Genomic DNA, 21,652 nt, shown 5'->3' on the forward strand with positions numbered 1-21,652 from the left:
ATCAGGAGTGCCATCCAATACATCAAACGACATTTTGATATCCCTTGATGCTGCAACATTGATTGCAATAGGTATCTAGGCATCTAGTAAAACAGACCTGTATGGTTGTTCCCACATGCAACTTTTGTCACTGTTTTCTCTGTAAATGCTGCAATCGCTTTAGGTCGTGGTTGAGGCTCAAAGACCATTTTGACAGAGCTTTCCTTAGCATTATACTGTAGATGAACAAAATAAGGAATTCTGTTGAGATCTTGTTTATGAAGCACAAAGAAAGTGTTACTATACAGGGATTACTCAATCAAGAAGCCCACAGAAAGTACCATCATACAGAGACTACTTAATAGATAAGACAGTTTCTATGATCCAACTGCGTGTAAATGGAACTGTCAAACATCTGATAAGACCATTAACCTCATCGTGACCAGGATACCAAACATAATGTCAAAACATCTGATAAGTCAAAACAACCTCATCACAATAGGATAACTGAACACAACCATGAACATCTTTTTCAAAGCACATACAGTATGACAAAGGACAAACCAAGTTTACACCCTTATTCCCCATTTGGGAATGACAGTACTTCTGCCTACCATCCCCCCACTGATATGCCCTTGTAAAACAACAAAATCATATAGTCAACTTTGCACATGTCATGAAAGTTGCAAGTATAACAGACCTGATGATCAGTTCCATGCCCAAGTTGACCATATTGAGGCAATCCTGCAGTTCTGCAACAACTTATCATGATAAATCTTTTGCAACTACACTAGAGATCAAGAACAAGACATCAAAAAATGGGTTGAAAAGAATTCTTACAAAATAGTTGCTCCTGGTGTGGATGATAACCACACCGTGAACTCTGCTCCACATGCAACATGTGTGGCCTTTGCAACCAAACTCTTAAGAGGTAGGCTCTCCACCTCTACAAAAACCTCACCAAGCACAGAAGCAACAGTCAAAAATACCATTCATCAAATAAGTTTGTTCGATGATTCTTGTGCCACTCACAAGTCAGAATGCCTCTTACATCCTTATTAGTCTGTGTATACCTATTTGATAAATTGGCAAAATGTCAACAAACAACACGTCCCCACCCTTTCAATTACAAAGGGCAACCCAGTTTTGCTCATATAGCACAATGCTTTCATTGCTTCAAAGGGGTTTTCTCTCACCAAAATCATCACAAACATACCAAGTCATAAATATCTGATCAGCTGTACTTTTGACTATCAGAGACAAACCATTTTTAACAGAACCAGAACCAAGTTGTCCATGTTTGTTGCATCCAAACGCAAATGAGTCCCCATCATTTGTTATAACTACAGTGTGTTGCCTTCCAGCACCAGCTTTAACTAACCTATGTCTGTAAAACAAGAAAAATGCTAGCTAAGACAAACGTAAAACTGCAAGGAAAAATAAGATGCATCGAACTTCAATTAATGTTTTAAAAATGTGAAGACTCAAGGAGAACCAAGTTTTTAAATGTGAAGGGTTGAGGAGAACCAATTTTTATTCAAGGAATCTATAAACTTTTAGCCTTCAATCTTTCAGGGCACTTATATGGAAGATAGGAAAGCAGTAAAAATAGAGAGTCAAGGAGAATCGATCTACAAAAACAGCCATAAAGTTACCCTCATGGACGGAGTACATTATCAATGATAGAGGAAGCACATTAGAATAAGAAACAAAATATAATTGGAGAGAGAGAGAGAGAGAGAGAGAGAGAGAACACACGCGGCTAAATAAACCAATGCTGAAATGCTTGATTCTTTGTCAAAGTTCTATCATATGACATATTACATCCTTATAGGTGCAGTCCTACTACATAGCAAATTAACATGGACAAAACACAGATAAAAACTTATCACATGCAAGCAATAGGCCAAAGTGGCACACTGCCAAAAGCACATAAAAGTTAAGACTCGTGGCAAGAATACAATGTTCTATCAACATCAGTGATGACAATTAAAATTAGCCCACCTTACGAGGGTTAAGTTTTATATGAGCATGTCTATGTCCACTAGGCATGGCCATATCATGGTCCGTGTAGGAATGCCAACACATGGTAGACCACATATTAAGAATAACCAATAGGGAACCTCCAAGAAAAGAAATCATGGATACATGGTAGACCACATATTAAGAATAACCAATCGGGAACCTCCAAGAAAAGAAATCATGGATGATCTCCTAGATACCCATTTGTTATGAATCTCTAGAGAAGAAGAGTTCTACAAGGTAGATCTTACTCCATATTGGAGTTAATTAGATCATTGAAATTCTTGAGAAAGGAAACTTTGGTTGCTTAATCAAGAAGGCAAGCTTTGCTTGTTAAGCTAAAACACACTTTACAGCTGATTAGCATTTTTAAACAACCCCAAAACAAGCTTAATTAATGAAAAACGCAAATTTGATGCGCAATTTGAGAGAGTTTCAATGGTCCTCCAAAACCCTAATTTTTTGGGGCACCCTTCAACATCTATAAATAGACAGGTTGACCACCATTCAACCTTATCCTTTTGTGCAAGTTTCTCACTCTACCGTGCAAATTTCAATCATCAACCGCCTATCATCTACTGTCGAGCCATCATCGATTGCAGCCCATCACTATCCAACCCTATACGGTCTATTTTCAACATTCGCCCTGCTGTTTGGAGGCATCCATTTGCTACGTCATCGTAGCACCTAATCAACTTGCATTTTTTGGCATCTGGTGTCAGGCGACAAGCTGCTGCCATCTCTCCTACCAGGCAACTACTATAGTACCTATGTTTTTGCTATCCAACAAGCCGTCTACATCAACAAACACCTCTCCTGTTTGTCGCTTGACAATTCTTTGCCTCGAGTGATCAATTTTCAGCCTTCTTTTGGTGGTGCATTGCTGCGTTTACCAAATGTCAGCCTCCCAACTGCTGTGTTTTGGTGACCAGCCTGCTACCCTTCATTATTCACCACTCTCTCATCTCCAACTGCTGGTCACAGCACTTGGGATTCATATCCAATGGAGATCACTCTCCGACACTGCATTGCTCTACCCTTAGGCATTCTATACACTCTTACATTCATTTACAACATTCATTCACTTCAGAGTTTCTTCTCTCTGTGCTTGTTTCTCTGTTTGAGTTTTAAGTTTTGAGCTTTTGTGTTTTGTGTTTAGGGTTTAGGGTTTGAGCTTTACTTGTCTCTATCTGAGTCTTTGTGTTTCAGTCTTGGTCGTACATGTTTTGTTTCCTCAGTGCGAACCCTAGCATATCTTCATATGATATCAAAGCTTGTGCTCTTCTAAAGAGTATCCTGCAGTGATTGTGGAGCCTAGTATTTGTGCAAGACTCACACGCAACTTGATTCCGACTCATAATGTCTCAGATATCTTTTTCTTTAGATTCTATGACGCCCTATCAAACTTCTCCACCATTGGAGACTCTGAGAAGGCAATATGGTCTCGAGGAGGAGATAGACACACCTTCACCTTTACCATCTTGTTTTTGTTTTGGTCATCTTACAAATAAAGAGTTTAAGGAGAACTTCCGCATCACATACAATTCAGTTTACACTCCTCCAATGAGTGCTACTACTTTGTCTAGACCGATTGGTGAGACTGGCCACCTCTTTGATCGGTCTAGACAAAGTAGTAGCACTCATTGGAGGACCACGACATTCGGCACGTCTAACGATCCATCTCCTTTATCTTGGCCAAGCTTTATACCAAGCTCATACCCTTTTGAGTCGTATGAACCGAAACCCTCTCTTGTTTCTTCTTTTGTTGAGCAAGATCCGAATGATTTTCAATATGTTAACTTTAATAGAGGAGACTCTTGAAGGAAATACCCTTTCATGAAGTATATCTCTGACATCTGTTTCATTTGAGCAAGTAAACCACACTTCACATCGCTTTCATCCCACCATCTTCTCCACATTCTAATATACTCACATCTTCATTTTACATTTCACTTCCGCTCAAAGCACACTAGGGATTGGATCTTCTATCTTCGCTCCTAGCACTCTCTCTTCCATGCCATCATCTACCTACCCTCCATTCACTTCACCTCTTGGTGCATCGTTAGGGAGAATGTCACCCTTTAACACTATATCTCCCACCTACCCTTCCTTTACCACATTCTTTCACTCTAGGACAGTCACAACCTTTCAAATGCAAGAATATCCATCCTCTGCTTATGGACTGTCATCACACATCCCTTGGATCACTTCTACGAGGGATTTCCATCCACTGTTCCTCGTGTCCCTATCCCTCCACCTTGGGCTTCACAAGTGGTTACCATGCCCATACCCAATCCGCCCTTTGCCCACATTTGAATCTGCAATGCACACTTCTCGTATGCAAGGTGGACACTCTAGGATTCCTTCCCAAGTTTACTCCTCTCTCCCACCCTATCCCCCCTATTCACACTACCCCCATTACATACCTTCTCCATCTTCTAGCACTATCACTCCTATTACAACAACCACGGATGCCTTCACGAATAACCCTCATTTTAAGAAGTCAAATTTCACCAATCATACAACAAGTGCTTGAATCTCAAGGACTTTCGAACCTCATCGTTGGTATTGAGCCTATGCCCCAGACTCTTAATTAGCTCATCCTAATCACAACCATCCATGGAAAGCCCACAATACCACATCCAATGTTGAGTTAATGCAAGGGTTACTTCTTGAGTTCCACTCTCAATTACAACATTTTCCCCTCGCATATAAGCATTGGGATCATCTCATTGACCGCTATGTAGCTCGAGATCGCACTAGCCATATCAATCTCGACTGTGAGCTTCAAGAGTTTTTCATTAAGGAAGGGGATGATCAAAAAGTCAAGTTGGCCAAATATCAACAGTTGCTCATTGAGTTTGCCACTACTAGCTCCCCAAAGTCAAACGACAATAGGGTCACGTTCTTCTTGGACAAGTTCCTCGACAAATACTTCCATTTTATCCAGCACATTATCTCACTACCTAGATTGCCAACCTTCTACGAGTTTTGAGTGTCAAAACTTGTATTACTCGATCAAGTCCACAATAAGTCCTCCACACACATCCATTCAAAGGGGTGAGGATTGGTTGTCTCTTCTTCGAGAGAAAAAACCACCAGTGGCAAAAACTCGCAAGATGCGAAAGCAAGCCAAAACAAGGATGACATCCCTTCCTCTGATGAAACCAAAGAAACACAACTCCTTTGGCAATAAATACCTAAGAAAAATAGGTTTTGCACACTGTTAGAGGTCATGCCATGTGGACAAGGAGTGTCGAACCAAGGCCCAAGATCTTCCTCCTAGAAAACCACAACAAACTCTTGTGATTGCCTCAACTACAGCTTGCTAGTCCAATGGGGCTACGTCTTTCGCTACTACCCTAACAGCTACTAGATAAGTGACACACGACAATCTCCGCAATCTATCTCCTTCACTACTCCTAAAGGATTGGTTGATTAATTTGCTAGTGACTCGCCTATCGCACTTTACGCATCCATTTCAAGGCATCCACTGCACCTTCTAGGATCCCTTCCCCAACTCGCCATGTGCGATGGTGGCCACACACTTAGCCTTTCTCTTTTTAGACTTCCGCTACATATATATATACTCATTGCATTGCACATTCACTTAGCTTTGCTTTCTTTATTTTTAGTTCTGCTTTTTGTTTTGAAGTATCTCACTACTCACCTTTGTGTTTTTTGCAATTTTTCATCTCTTTTGCAAGATGCTCACAAGCAAGTTTACACTAGCCCTTCCCAAGTTGGAAACGAGAGTTACGCGCCATTCCTTTCATGGTTCCATTTACTTGGAGTTCTATTCTTCTACCAACATGAAAGCTTTTCCTCCCACAACGAATCATGCAACATCTCTCTTGATGTTATCATGGTAATGACTTTTATCATTGCTCTTCTAGTAAGAATGCGTCATCATTTTCATCCACTTAGTTCTCAACACCACACGAAGACTGACATCCTCAGAATCCCCTTTCTTCTACATTGACATTCAAGTTGAGAGGGGGTTCCTACCCTTCTTGGTATTCTACAAGTTTCAACACTTGTCTTCGACATCAACCTTCCCTCCTTGTTAAACCTTTCCTTGTGCATTGCATGATTTCATCATCTTTGTACTAGAGCGATTGGACAAGTGAACAATTTTCCCACAAGGGACATTGTCCAAGTGACACCTATTGCATGAGCATTCTTTAGCACGTAACATACTCTGCATCCCAATATGCAGAGCACCTCTGGGCGGATCCTAAGTTGTTTCCATTGACGAATCACACTACCATCCTTTTTCACATGATACTTCACCTTTCCCTCATTATCAACATCCTTAAGTAGTTGGGTATGCTTGTACTACGGATAATTGAAATCTAATTTAAATCCATCAACAAATATACTTTCCAACTCACCAATTAGATAGAGATAACTTACAAGTTTATTTTCACCTTTTTATAACTAAATGGAATAAATAAAATTCATATAACTCTAATAAAATAGTTCTTTCAAGCATTGAGGATCTTGACCTCAACAACTCCACAATTCTTCTGGGTTGTCTTCAAGGCTTGAAACCTGTCCTAATGTAATAATAAAGTAAAATTTCATGGATCACACTATTCATTAAAACAAAAAAATATATTTTAGTAATCTATATCAATGATGGACATAGATGCAAGTTCCAAGTAGAGGAGCTAAAGAAAGAGGAGAGCTCAAGGTAGAAAATGAGAGAAAGAGAGGAGATAAAGAAAGAGAAGGTGGTAAAGATAGAGAGTGAGGTAGATGAAGAAAAGAGAGAGAAGAGGTACAAGATGAGGAGGCCATAAGAGAGGCACAAGAAGAGGAGATGGTCAAAAGGCATAGATAGAGGTTGTTGAAGAGGAAAAGGAAGAGAAAAAAGGAGAGGAAGATCTTGAAGGTTGCAGTGATACAAAGGTGAGAGCTTGAGAAATGAGAGACGAGTGAGAAACAAATATCAAAAAAATGATCATAAAATGGATATGAAGGCACTTTTAAGAAGCTCCAATGGTTCTTGACTATTGGATCCCATACGGATCACACTAGTCCAACCAGACTGAATGAATTATACCATATGGATCTGTCCATGAACACAATGCAACCATGCATCTCGATAGAAATTTCCAAGCCTTTTGAATATTAGATTTCAAATGCAATACAAAGGAGGTGGCAGTAAGTGAACCCCAAAGCATCATGATCCATGGAGGATCAAGATGTGAAAACATCAAATCTAGCAACTGAGGTGGTATAAGCGTTGATTGTCTAGTCGGGGAGAGCAAACTGGACACACGATCTAAAGTAGAACCTAATTAGTAAAAATGTCCATGAAGGACATCCTCCACAAGGTATGGATAGCTCTAGATGCCACATGTGCACCTGTATGACTTTGCACAAGTCATAGGGACCCCAACTTGAGGCAATCACAGGTGAATATCCATCCACACCTCACATACGGTGCAGTAGCTGCAAAGAAGAGAAGAAACTATCAAGGTGCCTTCCAATTTCTTAGCGACACACAATGATGTCCTTTTCTTCTTTTTCTCAATGTCGTCTTTGGAAGTTTCGCACAACATATGGATGGCTCTGGATATTGCACATGCACCCCCATGACTTCTTGACAAAGTTGGGAACCCCAACTTGAGGTATGCTGAATGCACACCTGTATGAAAAGCTGAATCTGCTTTGATGTTAATGTTAGGAAAATGTGAAACACAAAAAGAAAAGGAAAGACTGGAAAGTGCACACCAAGCTTGAACATAATTTGATGTAGCAGAAGTATATCACAATGTGTGTTCACAAAGGAAGGAAAATATCACTCGCAATGGCCATCAAATGTGTTTACACAAGGACAAATATTTCAAACAATAGCCATCACAGAATACCTGTCCACAACCAGTGAAATGCCTTTCACATCTATTGAAATGTTTCACCCTTGGCTTGAAATGCCTCAAAGTTTCATGTCTGAAACAGATATTTTCATATATCTATACAAATAAGTCTATCTGTTTCACTAGGGACTTGATTGGCTGTGAAACATTTGTGGCTGAGACAATGTATTTCAAACATGGAATGTTTCAAGCTGCAAGATATCGCAGTTGCACTAAATTAGTGTAACACATGGGGCTTTAATCGCATACTCATGGCATCAATAGCAGTGCAGCTTTTTTGGACCCTAACTTAATAGAAGTTTTCAATCAGCACATGCCAGTGGATGGAGCGTGTGGCAAACATGGAGCTAGCTAAGAGCAAAATTATGTGACTAACCAAAACTTATTGACTGCTGAAGATGAATGGTGGTAAGGGTTGTTGTGTCTTATGATACAAGTTTAGGATATCAGCCTATGGACTGATGGAGTCTTTAGCAAACGAAGCCTACAGCCACTGATCTTCCTGGTGTTCCCTCTCCAGTGCACAGATTCCCTGCCACATCTTATTTCTCTTTCAGACATAGCATCAATTCTACATATGCATGATCACAAATTTCTACTCTAGCATAATCTATATGCCTATATTCTATACAAAAGGATTGTAGGAGTTTGTTTGATCTTTCAATTTAGGAATCTCAGCTGGTCTTGATGGTTTAGCATACAGAACTATTCATTGCCATTTCTACCTAGTTTTCAACTCAAAAACTGTTGGTTCTAGTAGGAAGCGTATTCACATTGACCACAATGGAAGCCCTAAATCAGCCCTCTTTTTGCTTGTGCCAAAAGTAAAAGGTTAAAACCAAAAGGGCTATTTCATTTAAGGACTTTGAAAATTCAAGCAATCAGCTCACTTTGCTAAGGCAGCAACAACCGTTGGAGCATCTCGAGATAAAATATCACCATGACCCAATTGTCCTTTCTATTGACCAAAAAGAACCATAAGTGTTAGCATAGAACAAGGAAAAAGGATTCCAAAACTAAATAGCCAAATAATAACTTGAAACTACCTCATTTCTACCCCAAGTGAAGCAACGGCCATCCACATCAATGGCAACACAATGGCATGAAGCTGCGAAATTCACAAAGCATAAGAATTTAGTTCATGTGAGAAAAGATGTACAAGAAAGAGACTATCTACATAACAAGACTTGCAAATGACATAAGTGCTCATTGAGAAGAATCAGTAGTAACACACACTCAAGATAACAAATATAAATTTTTCATGTGCAAAACATGATGAAACGAGTGTTCCTTGAAAAGACGTACAAGAAAGAGATGGTCTACATAACAAGACTTGCAAATGACATGAATGCTCATTGAGAAGAATCGGTACTAACACTCTCAAGATAGCAAATATATATTTTTCATGTGCAAAACATGATCGAAAAAGCGTTCCTTCTCTCTTCAAGTGAACTTACATCTTCCACCCTTTACCAAAAAGGTACACCATTTTCTAATATTGACCAATACATCCTCAAAAATAATGCTTTGCAAGCCCGAGATAGAAGAAATGTAGTTAAGTACGCGGATGGCCAAAAGCAAGGGATGAAGTCAAGGGTGCAAACAATATATTGAAAAGAAATTAACATAAATATAATGAAAACTTTAGTAGAAAACCCAATTTCCAAATATCCACTTAGTAACTTTACTAAAATACTCCATACTTTTATGGTCAAGGGCATATGTGTAAGTAGGTACATGCATGTACATGTATATATATCAAAGTTGCCTGGAATGGAGAGCGGGGACGCAAACAAGAACGCAACCCCTTTGAGCAAGGGGGAATGGCAAAGGCCAAAGATTGGGAACAAGGGGAACTATGGGTGTGTGTATGCATGAGAGAGAGAGAGAGAGAAAAAAAATACAGACACACACAGAGGATGTGTATGTGTGTTTATAGAACTTTATACATGTGCGTGTTGTAAAAGAGATGTTTGATTTAAGATGTAAATGAAACAACATTCCACAGAGAACTTGTATAAGTATGTTAAAGAGAGACCTATGTTAGCTAAATATAAAAAGTAAGGTGGGGAAGGGCAAAAGGAAGTGGAAATATAAAAGCAAAAACAAAAGGGTAATTAGATATTTTGTTCTTAGAGAGAAATATTGTGAATCTTGTTCTAGTAGACTTGTGACCAAGAAACAACCAAGGAATGGCCACAGTTGGAACGAGCTAGGAATGAGAACGGCCATTTCAAGAGTCACAAGATCCTAGAATGCATTAGTAAGATAATACATGGTAGTCAAAGTTTTCCTAGGAGCATTGGTTTCTTAGATCACATAATTAAAATGGGCATAATTATATTCCTAAGCATTGGAACAATCGTTTCCTATATCTATGATATGTGTTTGACTGAGTGTGTGACACTATGTGCGAGTGTTGCATTATGTGTCTATGTTGTGTCAATTAACATGACCATTCCAAGAAAACATTATTAAGAGTTCTGACTCAAGACCATTTGTGTAGTATAGAATATGAGGTTAAGTCTCCCCAAGCAAATTGAGAAATATTGTTGTGGTTTGCTTGAGAAAATCGCACATTTTTGCATACAGACAAATGTAAGTAGCGTTATCGGCTAATGGAGACTACATTTACAGCAAATGATCTGCTGTATGGAAAGTCTACTAGCTTTAAGAATGTTAAGGAAAATTCATAGAAAAAGACAACAAGGTCAAAGAAGCCAGATTAGACATCATTTTATGCTAAAAAAAAGAGGAATAGGTCATTCAAAACTTGGAAAAATAATGTTGAACACAAAGAATACTTTGCTGCAAATAAATGGTATGTATGTGAACAAGGGCACAAGCAAGGCATCATCCTAATAGACAGCAATCTAAAAGTTATGAGGATATGGTTGATCACAAGGGTAAAAAGCCTAGAACCAAGTTCAGGTTTTTAGGAAAAGCAAGGTTAAGAGGCAAAGCTTCCAAGCGCTACATGGTGTAACTTCAAGAATGTTTCCCTATGGATGTGAATGGATGGAAGAGGGTGACCTAGCAAATCATCCTAAGGTATTGTAGCTTAAGTCATTCAACCTCAATAGAGCAGAGTGTCACAAGGATGTGCCTTTTTAACTTCATGCTTTTTGGACGCCTAAGTCGGGACACTTAAAGTTGTGTGCATGTGAGATTAACTTAAATGTAATCACATTGACAAATAATTCTCACTTGAGCAATGGGGAACATTAGCAAAAGTGGTGGACAAGTGCTCATTGGGTACCTCAATCAAATCTTGCCCCTTGTAAATCATTTTCGGTGTCAAGGGGTCCAGAGATTTAAATGATTTGGTGTTCAAACTAAGGTTTGTAGAAAGTTTCAACACTTTCAAGTTCAAAGAGCTTAAGAATTTAAAATTGGACTGGGCATGGCCAAAACTTGACAAAGGTCACATATTTCCTATTCAATCAATTATTCTTGGCTGGAAATTAAGTCTAGAGGCTAAGACTGCATGGCCAAGTTTGACCCTTGGTAGTTGGCTAAATTTGGAAGCCATGAAAGGCTATGTGAGGCCATGCAAGGCTGTTTGGGATAGATCTAAGTGTGGAGAGTAGAGATTGGAGCAAAAAGATACCGACAACAGATCTACCACAACAAGGCAACCAATTTTGGAGGCGTTTTAGGGACTAAGAGCAGTTTAAACCCTAATTTCCCTCGTGCTACAACTCGAGGTTCATTAAATACAAGTGACCTGATTTAGTGCATAATCAAAGGGTTGACATGTAGGCGACAACTTTAACAAGCATTCAACAATAGATGACTATAATTAATGCATGGGTGGCAAAAGGCAATAGCTATTAAAAATTTTATGATAGCAATCAACTTGAGTTCAAGGTGATTTCACGGTTAGAAATTAAAAATTCATCCCTATTGCTCATTTTTCCTTCTCTTGGCTAGATGCATGTGCAATTTGGTAAGCGAAATTAAGCCTCAAATTTAAACCTTGTATTGGGATTGGGGATTTGCTGATCTCGGCTTGAAACCAATTATGTTCAGGGTTTGCATGGCTGCATTGAAATGTGTGCATGCATGCTTTACTGAATAAGGATGCTAATGTAAATTCAAGCAATGGATAGCAAAATGGATGAGATTATGAAGGTCCAAAAGAGGGCTGATTTTTGCATGTCGGTGGAAGAGGATTCAATTCGGGCTTCATAGTTTGAGAAGAGGCCGGCATTCCAATGTTGTGAGAAAGTTAGTTTGGTCAATAAAGGAAAAGGGTGTATCTCTTGAGTTCGAGGCAAGGCCTACCATCTTCTTGAGGTTTCAAGTCAAATCTCAATTGTACAACAACATTTTAGAATTCATGTGAAAAGAAATACTGCAAAGGGCGCCAACATTTTGGCGCCAAAATCAAGTGTCCACTCTTCTCAATTGAGAGCAAATCCAGCCCAAAGAGATAAAGTGCTGAATTTTTCAATGTACCATTTAATTTATAAATTTATTGCTTATCATCATCAATGTATTTCATGGTTCCACCACCCTTCTTAAAAAAAGGAGGCTGGTTTCTGCAAAGAGACTAAAGTACTACCTGATATTCAAGGGGAGGTTGTGGAGATATGCTAGGATTTACAAAAGAAAACATGGAGTGCATGACCATGACTAAAACACAAAGCTCTCAAACATAAACGCAAAACACAAAAACACAAAATGCAAACACAAACACACACAAAGAAGAAAAAACTCTAAAGTGAATGAGTGAATGCTGTTAATGAAGGAAAGAGTGGACAAGATGCTCAAGGAAGGAGCTGTCCAACAACCCATGGCTCTCATGGGAGCAGGCTGCGGGAGTAGTTTGAGTGAGATGTCCACCGAAAACCGATCCTAAATGCTATAAGCATCAGTCAAGAGGCTAACAAGGGAAGGACTACAAGCTAGAAACCAAAATGCAACAGTCTCTAGGGCTTGAACTGCCTGAAGATGATGGCAACTGATCACCAACAATATTGGGAGGCTGGACAACAACTGCAAGAGGAAGATCTGATGCAACTTGAGCCTACACTATAGTAAATGTAAGCTATACGACGGATCCTAAATAATTTAACCACCAATTTAAGCTAAGATGAGGCTGAAGGGGAAAGGGCAACAAGCTAGAAACCAAAACACAACAATCTCTCAAGCTGAACTACCTGAGGATGATGACAGCGCAAAACTGGAATCAAAAAGGGACTACAACATTGCTCAAGCCCATGATCACCCCAATGTGTCCCACCTCAAAGCAACCAAGACATAAAACAAAGGGTGTATACCGATAGCCCAATGGCCTACCAAGACTATAGAGGAGATGGTTATCTTACATCGAGAGCCCAAAGGGTCACCCCAAAGAGACCAAGGCATGGGACAAAGGGTGCTTATCGCATGCCCAATGGCTGACCAAGACTAGGTGGATAAAGCCACTTTGAATCTTTTTTTCAGCTATGCACATGGGAAAAAAGAAAGGGATGGTCAGATCCAACACATCACAAAACAAACAAGCTATCCCAACACCCATGGGTATCAATGACAAAGTACAAAGTGGTGATAAAGGTATGGTGGTAAAAAAACCACCAATGGAAATGGCTCAAGATTCTCTTAGAGCCACTCTACACAATGAGATGTGTAGACGAATACTACATGAGAATACACATGCAACAACATGCCACTTGGACAGTGTTTCTCCTTGAGAAATTGCTCACTTGCCCAAGCATCCTTATACAAAGATGATGATCATCATGCAATGCAAAGGGTAGATACAACAAGAAAGGATTGTCAATGTCAAAGACAAACACCAAAACCTATAGGTACCAAGTAAAGGATAGAAACCCCCTCTCAACCATGGATGTCAATGCTAAAGGAGGAGGATTTGATATCGGTCTTGTGCAATGCCGAAAACCATGATGAAAGATGCAATGGATGATGAAGGCCGACATGACATCCCTTAGCTGGAATAGCTAAAGGAGAATCAACCATCTAGTATGTGGAGAATACTCGTACTAATCAAGTGGCATACATAAGCTCCAATCTCAACCTCGAGAGATGGCTCCATGCTAGTTGAGAACCATGATGAAAACCATGATGAAAGATGCAATGGATGATGAAGGCCGACATGACATCCCTTAGCTGGAATAGCTAAAGGAGAATCAACCATCTAGTATGTGGAGAATACTCGTACTAATCAAGTGGCATACATAAGCTCCAATCTCAACCTCGAGAGATGGCTCCATGCTAGTTGAGAAACGTCATAATAGCAATCCACCATGCAAATGGATCTAATGGATAATGAAGGAAGACCTTACACTCCCCAACAAGAAGAGCAAGGAAAGAGTCCACCACCAAAATAGATTGATCTCGAGAGATGGCTCCAATGTTGATCAAGTTTCATAGGCATGCCTAAAACTCGACCTTAGGAGATGGCTCCAATGCCAATCAAAAGTACAAAGGCATAACCACCAAGGTAGCAATCCACCTACCATGGAAAAAAAACAAACTAAAAGTGTAGTAAATGATGGTTAAAGGATTAACAACACCTCAAATGAAAGGAAATAAAGGATGCCCAAGACCCGATCTCGAGAGAAAAAATATTACCTCTATCTCCATGTTGATGGAGACAATACTCAACAAGACAAGAACCAAAATACCAAACCTTCACCCAAGTAGGACCGATAACATACCTACAATGTTAGTCCTAACTGAAATACAAAACCCAACATGAAATAATCAAACCTACATACCAAATGTTTCATATTGAAATGATTTGGATGATGTGCTAAAGGAAAAAGAAAGCTTAGTGAGTGCAAAATGAAACAAAACGCGTGAAAAAATATAACTAAGCCTTTTAAAAAATGAAGTGTGAGGTTCCTAAGGATAACCTAAGGCTCCTGCGAAACAAGGCAAGAACCAAAAACCAAACCTTCAATCCAAGTAGTATCAATAAAATACATGTAATGTTAGTCCTAGGCTCTAGCCATAGTTGCCTTTGTAGGTAGTATGAATAAGATCGTACCATACAACTTGTATTGTACAATACCATACATATCCATAGAGATTCATACAATAAAACAAGGCCATTTCCACTGCTACTGAAAGGTGAGAAGGATCGAAGCTTGCACTCGAGAGCTATGGCGAGAGAGCAAGAGCAAGAAAGAGAGAGACAAGAAATGGGAACTCCAACAGCCATAGTTGCCTTTGTAGGTAGTATGAATAAGATCGTACCATACAACTTGTATTGTACAATACCATACATATCCATAGAGATTCATACAATAAAACAAGGCCATTTCCACTGCTACTGAAAGGTGAGAAGGATCGAAGCTTGCACTCGAGAGCTATGGCGAGAGAGCAAGAGCAAGAAAGAGAGAGACAAGAAATGGGAACTCCAACAGTCACAATGTGTGACCGGGCCTTCCTTTATTCAAACTGTCACTAAAAGAATAAAGAATAAAGTGACGGTGACGGGTGTCCGCCACCTGCAGTGTGCAGTGGCAATGACTGTCAGTGTAGTAATACACGGGCGGCTAGGCGAAGGCGTCTTTACCCCCAACAACCTCCCACTTAAAGGCGAATCTGCCCCAGTGAGGAGTGAAAAGAAAGAAAAAAAAGACAGTACAACATGTACACATGTACAACAAGATGAGGAAAGATGGCATCTCATCCCACACCCATCAACCTCCTGAGGAAGGCAAAGCGCTCAGTAGAGAGGCTTTTTGTGAGCAGATCTACAAGATTCTGGTCAGTCAAGATCTTAACAAGATCAATAGACTTGTCCTCAACGACCCCACGTATGAAGTGATACCTCACCTCAATGTGTTTCATCTTCGCATGGAAGACCGGATTCTTGGTTAACTGAATAGCATTCATAGAATCCGAATGCAGTGTAGAGATAGCATCAATACCAAGGTCAGCAACAACTAAACGATCCAACCAGAGGGCCTCCTTGCAAGCCTTAGTGGCTACAACATACTCAGCCTCTATAGTAGAAAGGGTTGTGCATTTCTGCACCTTGGACATCCAAGAAACAACACCTCCAACATAGGTGAATACATAGCCGGAAGTGGACTTCCTACTATCTGCATCTCCTGTATAATCAGAGTCAGTGTACCCCACAACTCCTGTATCCTGGCTGCCATAGCATATGCACATATCTACAGTGCCCTTCAGATACCTCATGATACCCTTCACGGCATCCCAATGCTTCTTGCCAGGTGTAGCCATATAGCGTACCACAACACCAACTGCAAAGGCAATATCTAGACGAGTGGCTATCATGGCATACATAAGACTGCCCATTGCGGATGCATAAGGAATCTTGGCCATCTCGGCCTTCTACTCTTCTATCTACGGACAATCAGCCTGTGATACCTTCACATAAGAAGGCAATGGACAACCAATAGACTTTACGTCCTGCATGCGAAAGCGCTCAAGGACTTTATGAATGTACTCCCTCTGTGACAAGTACAGGAGTCCCTGATGTCTGTCGCGTATAATGCGCATACCAAGTATGTGAGCGACATGTCCCAGATGTTTCATCTCAAAGCTCTTCTTGAGCTTTGAGGAAACATCTCAAAGCTCTTCTTGAGCTGACCCTTAAGAGCATCTAGCTCATCATAAGCTTTCCCTGCTATCAACATATCATCCACATAGAGTACCAAAATCAATAAAAAACCATCACGAGCTTTCTTCGTGTAAAGACACGAATCCATAGCACTCCTGCTGTAGCTCTATGATTGTATAAAGGCATCAACTCCCTAGGTGCCTGCTTCAGGCCATAAAGACTTTTCTTCAATTTGCACACTAAGTGCTCCATGCCAGGTTATGCAAAGCCCTTAGACTGCTCCATATAAATCTCATCATGCAAGTCCCCATGTAAGAAAGCCGTCTTGACATCCATCTAGCATAAACCCAAGTCAAGCTGAGCAACCAAAGCCAAGACTAAGCGCAAGGTGGTCATCTTGACCACAGGATAAAAAACCTTATCAAAGTCCACATCATGCTCTTACTTAAACCCTTTGCTACCAATCTAGCCTTGTATGTCGACTTGAGGTGTCCAAGGGTACTTTTCAGCTTGTACACCTACTTGCATGGCAAAGCCTTATTGCCTGTAGGTAAGGAAGCCAAATCCCAAGTGCCATTCTTATGCAAGGAGTCTATCTCAGACTGCATAGCCCTCTTCGAAGAGTGAATGTCACCCCTGCGCATAGCCTCATCATAAGTGAAAGACTCTTGCATCTGTAACCAAGACATAATGCATCAAGGACTGAAATCTATCAGGTAGACAGCTATCTCTAGCACACCGTCTCACGACAAGCTCTGCTCCCTGCCCAGCTGCCTGTCCAACACCCTGACCATGAGCATCTGCTACAGTTGTAGGCTATCCAACTGGCTGTGCGGGAGCTCTTGGCTCCTCCTGAAATATGACCCTGCGGATCTCAACAACTCTCTCAAGCTGCCGATGCATCTTGTCTTCATGGAAGACTACATCATGACTACAGATGACTTTCCGCATCTGCAAATCCTAGAGACGGTAACCCATCTTGCCTGCATCTCCATAACCAAGGAATATGCATTTGACACTCTTAGGATCCAGCTTACTTCTCTTGTCCCTGGGCACATGGCAAAATGCCTCACATCCAAAGATACGAAGATGCATATAAGAGGAAGGTTTTTCAATCAATACCTCCTCTGCAACCTGGAAATCCAAATCACTAGAAGGTGATCTGTTTATGAAATGCACAACTGTACTAACTACCTCAGCCCAAAAGCTCTGTGATAGACATGCATGGCTAAGCATACTGCATACACACTCCTAGATGGTTCTATTCATCCGCTCAGCCAAACCATTCTTGAGGGGATGTAGAGAACGGTTAAGTAACGCTTAATACCCCACTCATTACATAACTGCTCAAAAGCACGTGAAATATACTCACGCCCATTATCTGTTCTTAGGCATTTTAGCCTATACCCAGATTGGTTCTCAACCAATGCAAGCCATCTCTGAAACACAGCTAAGACATAAGATTTCAACTTAATGGAATAAACCCAAACTTTCCGTGAAAAATCATCTATGGACGTAACAAAATACTTTGCACCACCCATAGACTGAGAATGCATGGGTCCACAAACATCCGAATGTACCAATGACAAGGGCTCACTCATGCGTGGCCTACCAGACTTCTTATGTGTAGACATAGTCTGCCTGCCATAAAGACAATGCTCACATGAATCAAAACATGTATAATCAAGAGACAGTAAGTACTACAAATCAAAAAGCATTTTCATTCCCTTCAAAGACATATGGCCCAAACAGGCAATGCCAAAGAGATACATGTGAAATAGAACCCACAAACAAAACATGATCAAGGAAAGAAGCCAATACAATCAAGGGATAGAGGCTGCCAGCCTTGGCACCTCTCGCAATCACAAGTCTACCACGAGTGATCTTCCATGTAAAGTCTCCAAAAGATACATGATAACCTGCGTCATCAAGCTGTCCAACTGATATGAGACTGCGTGTCAAAGCAGGTACATGACGTACATCATGCATAACAAAACTGTTGCCAGAAGGAAACTGCAGCCTAATATCACCAATGCCCATAATATCAAAAGAGTTGTCATCACCCAAGCACACAGAACGGGAAACAGTACGATATGAATGAAACCACTCTCGACAAGGTGTCACATGAAAGGACGCACCTGAGTCCAAGAGCCAACACTATGCATACATAAAATGTATCTCTGTCATCTACGAAGCACTAGAAGAAGCTGCAAGGATATAATCATTATCGTCGACATCCTCAGACTGTGTAACATTGATCTCTTCAATTTTAACACTGGACTTTGCAAGCACTCTACTGTGATCAAAAGACTTATCCTGCACTTTGTCTTTCCCATTATCTTTGCGTCTTTCATTGCGCAATTCATGGCATTGTGGCCTAATATGGCCCTTTTTCCCACAATGGTGACATGTAACATCTGCATTCCTGCCACGGGATTTGCTACGTGACTTTCCACGAGACTTGGACCGAGATTTCTGAGAATCCCGTCCACGGCCACTGCCATTGCCATACTTTTCATATCCATCATTCTTACCTCTAATTGTCATAACAAGCGACACACGAGAAACATCCAAATTCTTACAGTTAACCTCTTCTTGCAGAAGAGCACTCTCAACTTCAGATAATTTCAAGGTAGCAGTAGAGGCGCACATAATACAGTGCAGAATACATCCCATGACTCATTAAGAGTACCAAGCAAAAAAAAAAATAACATCCTCTGCAAAAGTGATGTCCTACGAAGTCAAGTTCTTGAGTATAGCATGGAACTAGCTCAAGTGAGCAAACATAGTCACATTCTCCTTCATGCACGGATCCATAAGCTGCTTCAGCCAATACATCTGACTCGTTGGACTTTTCTTATCATAGAGATTCTTGAGTTTATCCCACAACTGACATGCACTCTGTTCTTCCTCAAATACATTGTAATAAATATGTTCTGTGTGAGATAATACAATAGTGAACTTGCATAACTCATCAAGCTCAAGCCATTCCTCATCTGACATAGTTGCACGCAGATGCCCGCTCAACCTTGATGGTTTGATCTGCGATTTCTGCACCAACACCTCTCAAATCTGGCTCTTCCAATAAGAGTAATTCGTAGCATCAAGCTTAGTGATGTTAAAAATAGCATGATCAATGGACGAACTCGCTATAATGCAAGCTAGAATACTATAGATAGTTCAAAATTGCTTATTGTTTATTGCAAAAAATGACCAAAAAATCACCAAAATCGAGAGAAAATGACGAGAAAAGTATAACCAAAGCTGCTGCCTACCAAGTACTAATGAAAGTACATCATTTCAGAATATTTCAACATAAAAAATCCATGTCAATCCGGAGTTATATGCTTGCTGTAATAAATGACAACAAGGTACTGTGAGAGACAATTGCTGACCAAATCACTGCATCAAGTCAAGAAATGACAGCCAAGACATAACCAACCATAAACGGACATAAATCAACACCAAACAATCATCAAGACCTTGAGCAAACACCCAAACATGTCACCAAAGCATCCTTCAGTGAGTAGGCATACCCTCTGGACAATAGGACAAAGCATCCTTCAGTGAGTAGGCATACCCTCTGGACAATAGGACAAAGTATACATAACACTGGCAAGACCTGACACCAGTAGGTGTATGCTCACAAGAGTGCAAAGCCGAAGCTCAAGTCAAAAGCAACTCCAAGATATCAGTGCATGAACCATGCAACATTTAAGTGTAAGAGATCCCAACGTCTCAAGTATCTGCAAAATGCTCAAAATAGCATAAACCTCCTACTCAATGTCGGTCAAGCATACAAGATGCTCCCACTCGCACAAAAGGCGGATAAACGAGCTCAACAGCTCAATCAAACTAAGTCAGAGTACCAAAGGCAAGTAGCCAAGACAATGCCTCAAAAGCATCCAATGTCGTTATGGAAAAAGCCAAGTCGTAACGAAAAAATCCAAGTCAATGTCTAACTGCTCAAGTGAATACTCAAATGAATGTCGAGATGAGCTCAAACAACTGCCATCCACAGCCAAAGCATAAAGCATTCACCAAGACATCATAACCCGTACTGGGTAGCCTAGGCATAGACCGTGTCATAGATTAAATACCAACTGCAAAGAAGTGACAGTCAAACCCAAATCGAGCTCTAATCTCAGCTCAAAAGCATTCCGAAGCATAAACAAGACATGTGGCATAGTTCAAATGCATCATGACATCATACTGAGTAGCCGGGAGCACCCCGTAACCAATAGGCATAACCCAACTGTAGCATAAATAGCTTCAGCCCTGAAGTTTCCAGCAACATATAACCTCTGTAAACTGAGCAAATCAGTACTCAATCCAAGCTCAAATCCATAAGCAAACCATAGGCATACATTCCCGTATGTATAGGCACCAACCGAGCATAATCAGACATCAAATGCCAAGACCTGTAAACATAAAATTAAAGTAACAAGTGGCTACCCTGTTTTGAATAGATCTGGGATTGTTCAAAACAATCAATGGCTCAGCTAAATCAACTCCAAATGCGTCTCACATAAGAGACATAACATCCACAAGTGATCCGGTATCAATAGACATCAGTAAAAGCATCACATAAGCCATAGGCATACAAATACATGTTGTCTCAGACCTGAAATCTGTTGCAAAATATTCTGTCAGAATTTGACAAATCCGACATCACCATCGCGTCCAAAGCATGCCAAAACCCCAACTTAGACTCTTACCTTGCCGAATCGAGTTCAGAATGCCCGAGATGTGACAAAAAAAGTGATTTTGGAACCAGATTTTAAAACATGCGCAAAAAAAACGTGAGCTGACTGGGGGGGGGGATCTACTGCTCCACGTGTCAACAATGGGGCACAAATGGGAGCCAAAGAAAGCCTACACCAAGCCTCAGCAAGCCTTAATAGACTAAAAGCAAGATCCAGGTGAAGGAAGCTCCAAGAGGTGTGAGCTATGGCTGCCCACAACCTGTGAAAACCGTGTTTACCTAGACCCGTGGACTGAGATAAATCTCTGAAATAAAGAAACAATACCTCAATGTCAATGCCCTGATGGTGCCTCAATAGGCAAGAAAGAAGCTCGGAAAACCAGGGAGTGACGAGAACTCGAGAGAATGAGCTATGGCTACCGGAAAGGAAACCCAATGCGAGTGGGAAGTCGATGGAAAGCTAAGAATGCCACGAGCCAAGCTCAAGAGTCGGAA

General features: G+C 40.6%; 1 protein-coding gene across 2 annotated transcripts in view; it reads right to left on the minus strand.

Moving 5' to 3' along the window:
• Positions 1-21,652, minus strand: part of LOC148017120 (Regulator of chromosome condensation (RCC1) family protein) — a 47,303-nt gene that overhangs the window by 4,917 nt on the left and 20,734 nt on the right. For both annotated transcript variants that reach the window (XM_087662416.1, XM_087662415.1), the window contains exons 2-7: positions 8,933-8,994; positions 8,777-8,844; positions 1,245-1,366; positions 820-925; positions 680-731; positions 98-215 (exon numbers count right to left, since the gene is read on the minus strand). In XM_087662416.1, coding sequence (XP_087518542.1) covers positions 98-215; positions 680-731; positions 820-925; positions 1,245-1,366; positions 8,777-8,844; positions 8,933-8,994 — 528 coding nt within the window. The remainder of the gene's footprint in view (positions 1-97; positions 216-679; positions 732-819; positions 926-1,244; positions 1,367-8,776; positions 8,845-8,932; positions 8,995-21,652) is intronic.

Source organism: Lygodium microphyllum, chromosome 22 (assembly GCF_053477565.2).
Source record: "Lygodium microphyllum isolate KBCC chromosome 22, Lygodium_microphyllum_v1.1.10, whole genome shotgun sequence".
In the NCBI taxonomy this organism is placed as follows: Eukaryota; Viridiplantae; Streptophyta; class Polypodiopsida; order Schizaeales; family Lygodiaceae; genus Lygodium; species Lygodium microphyllum.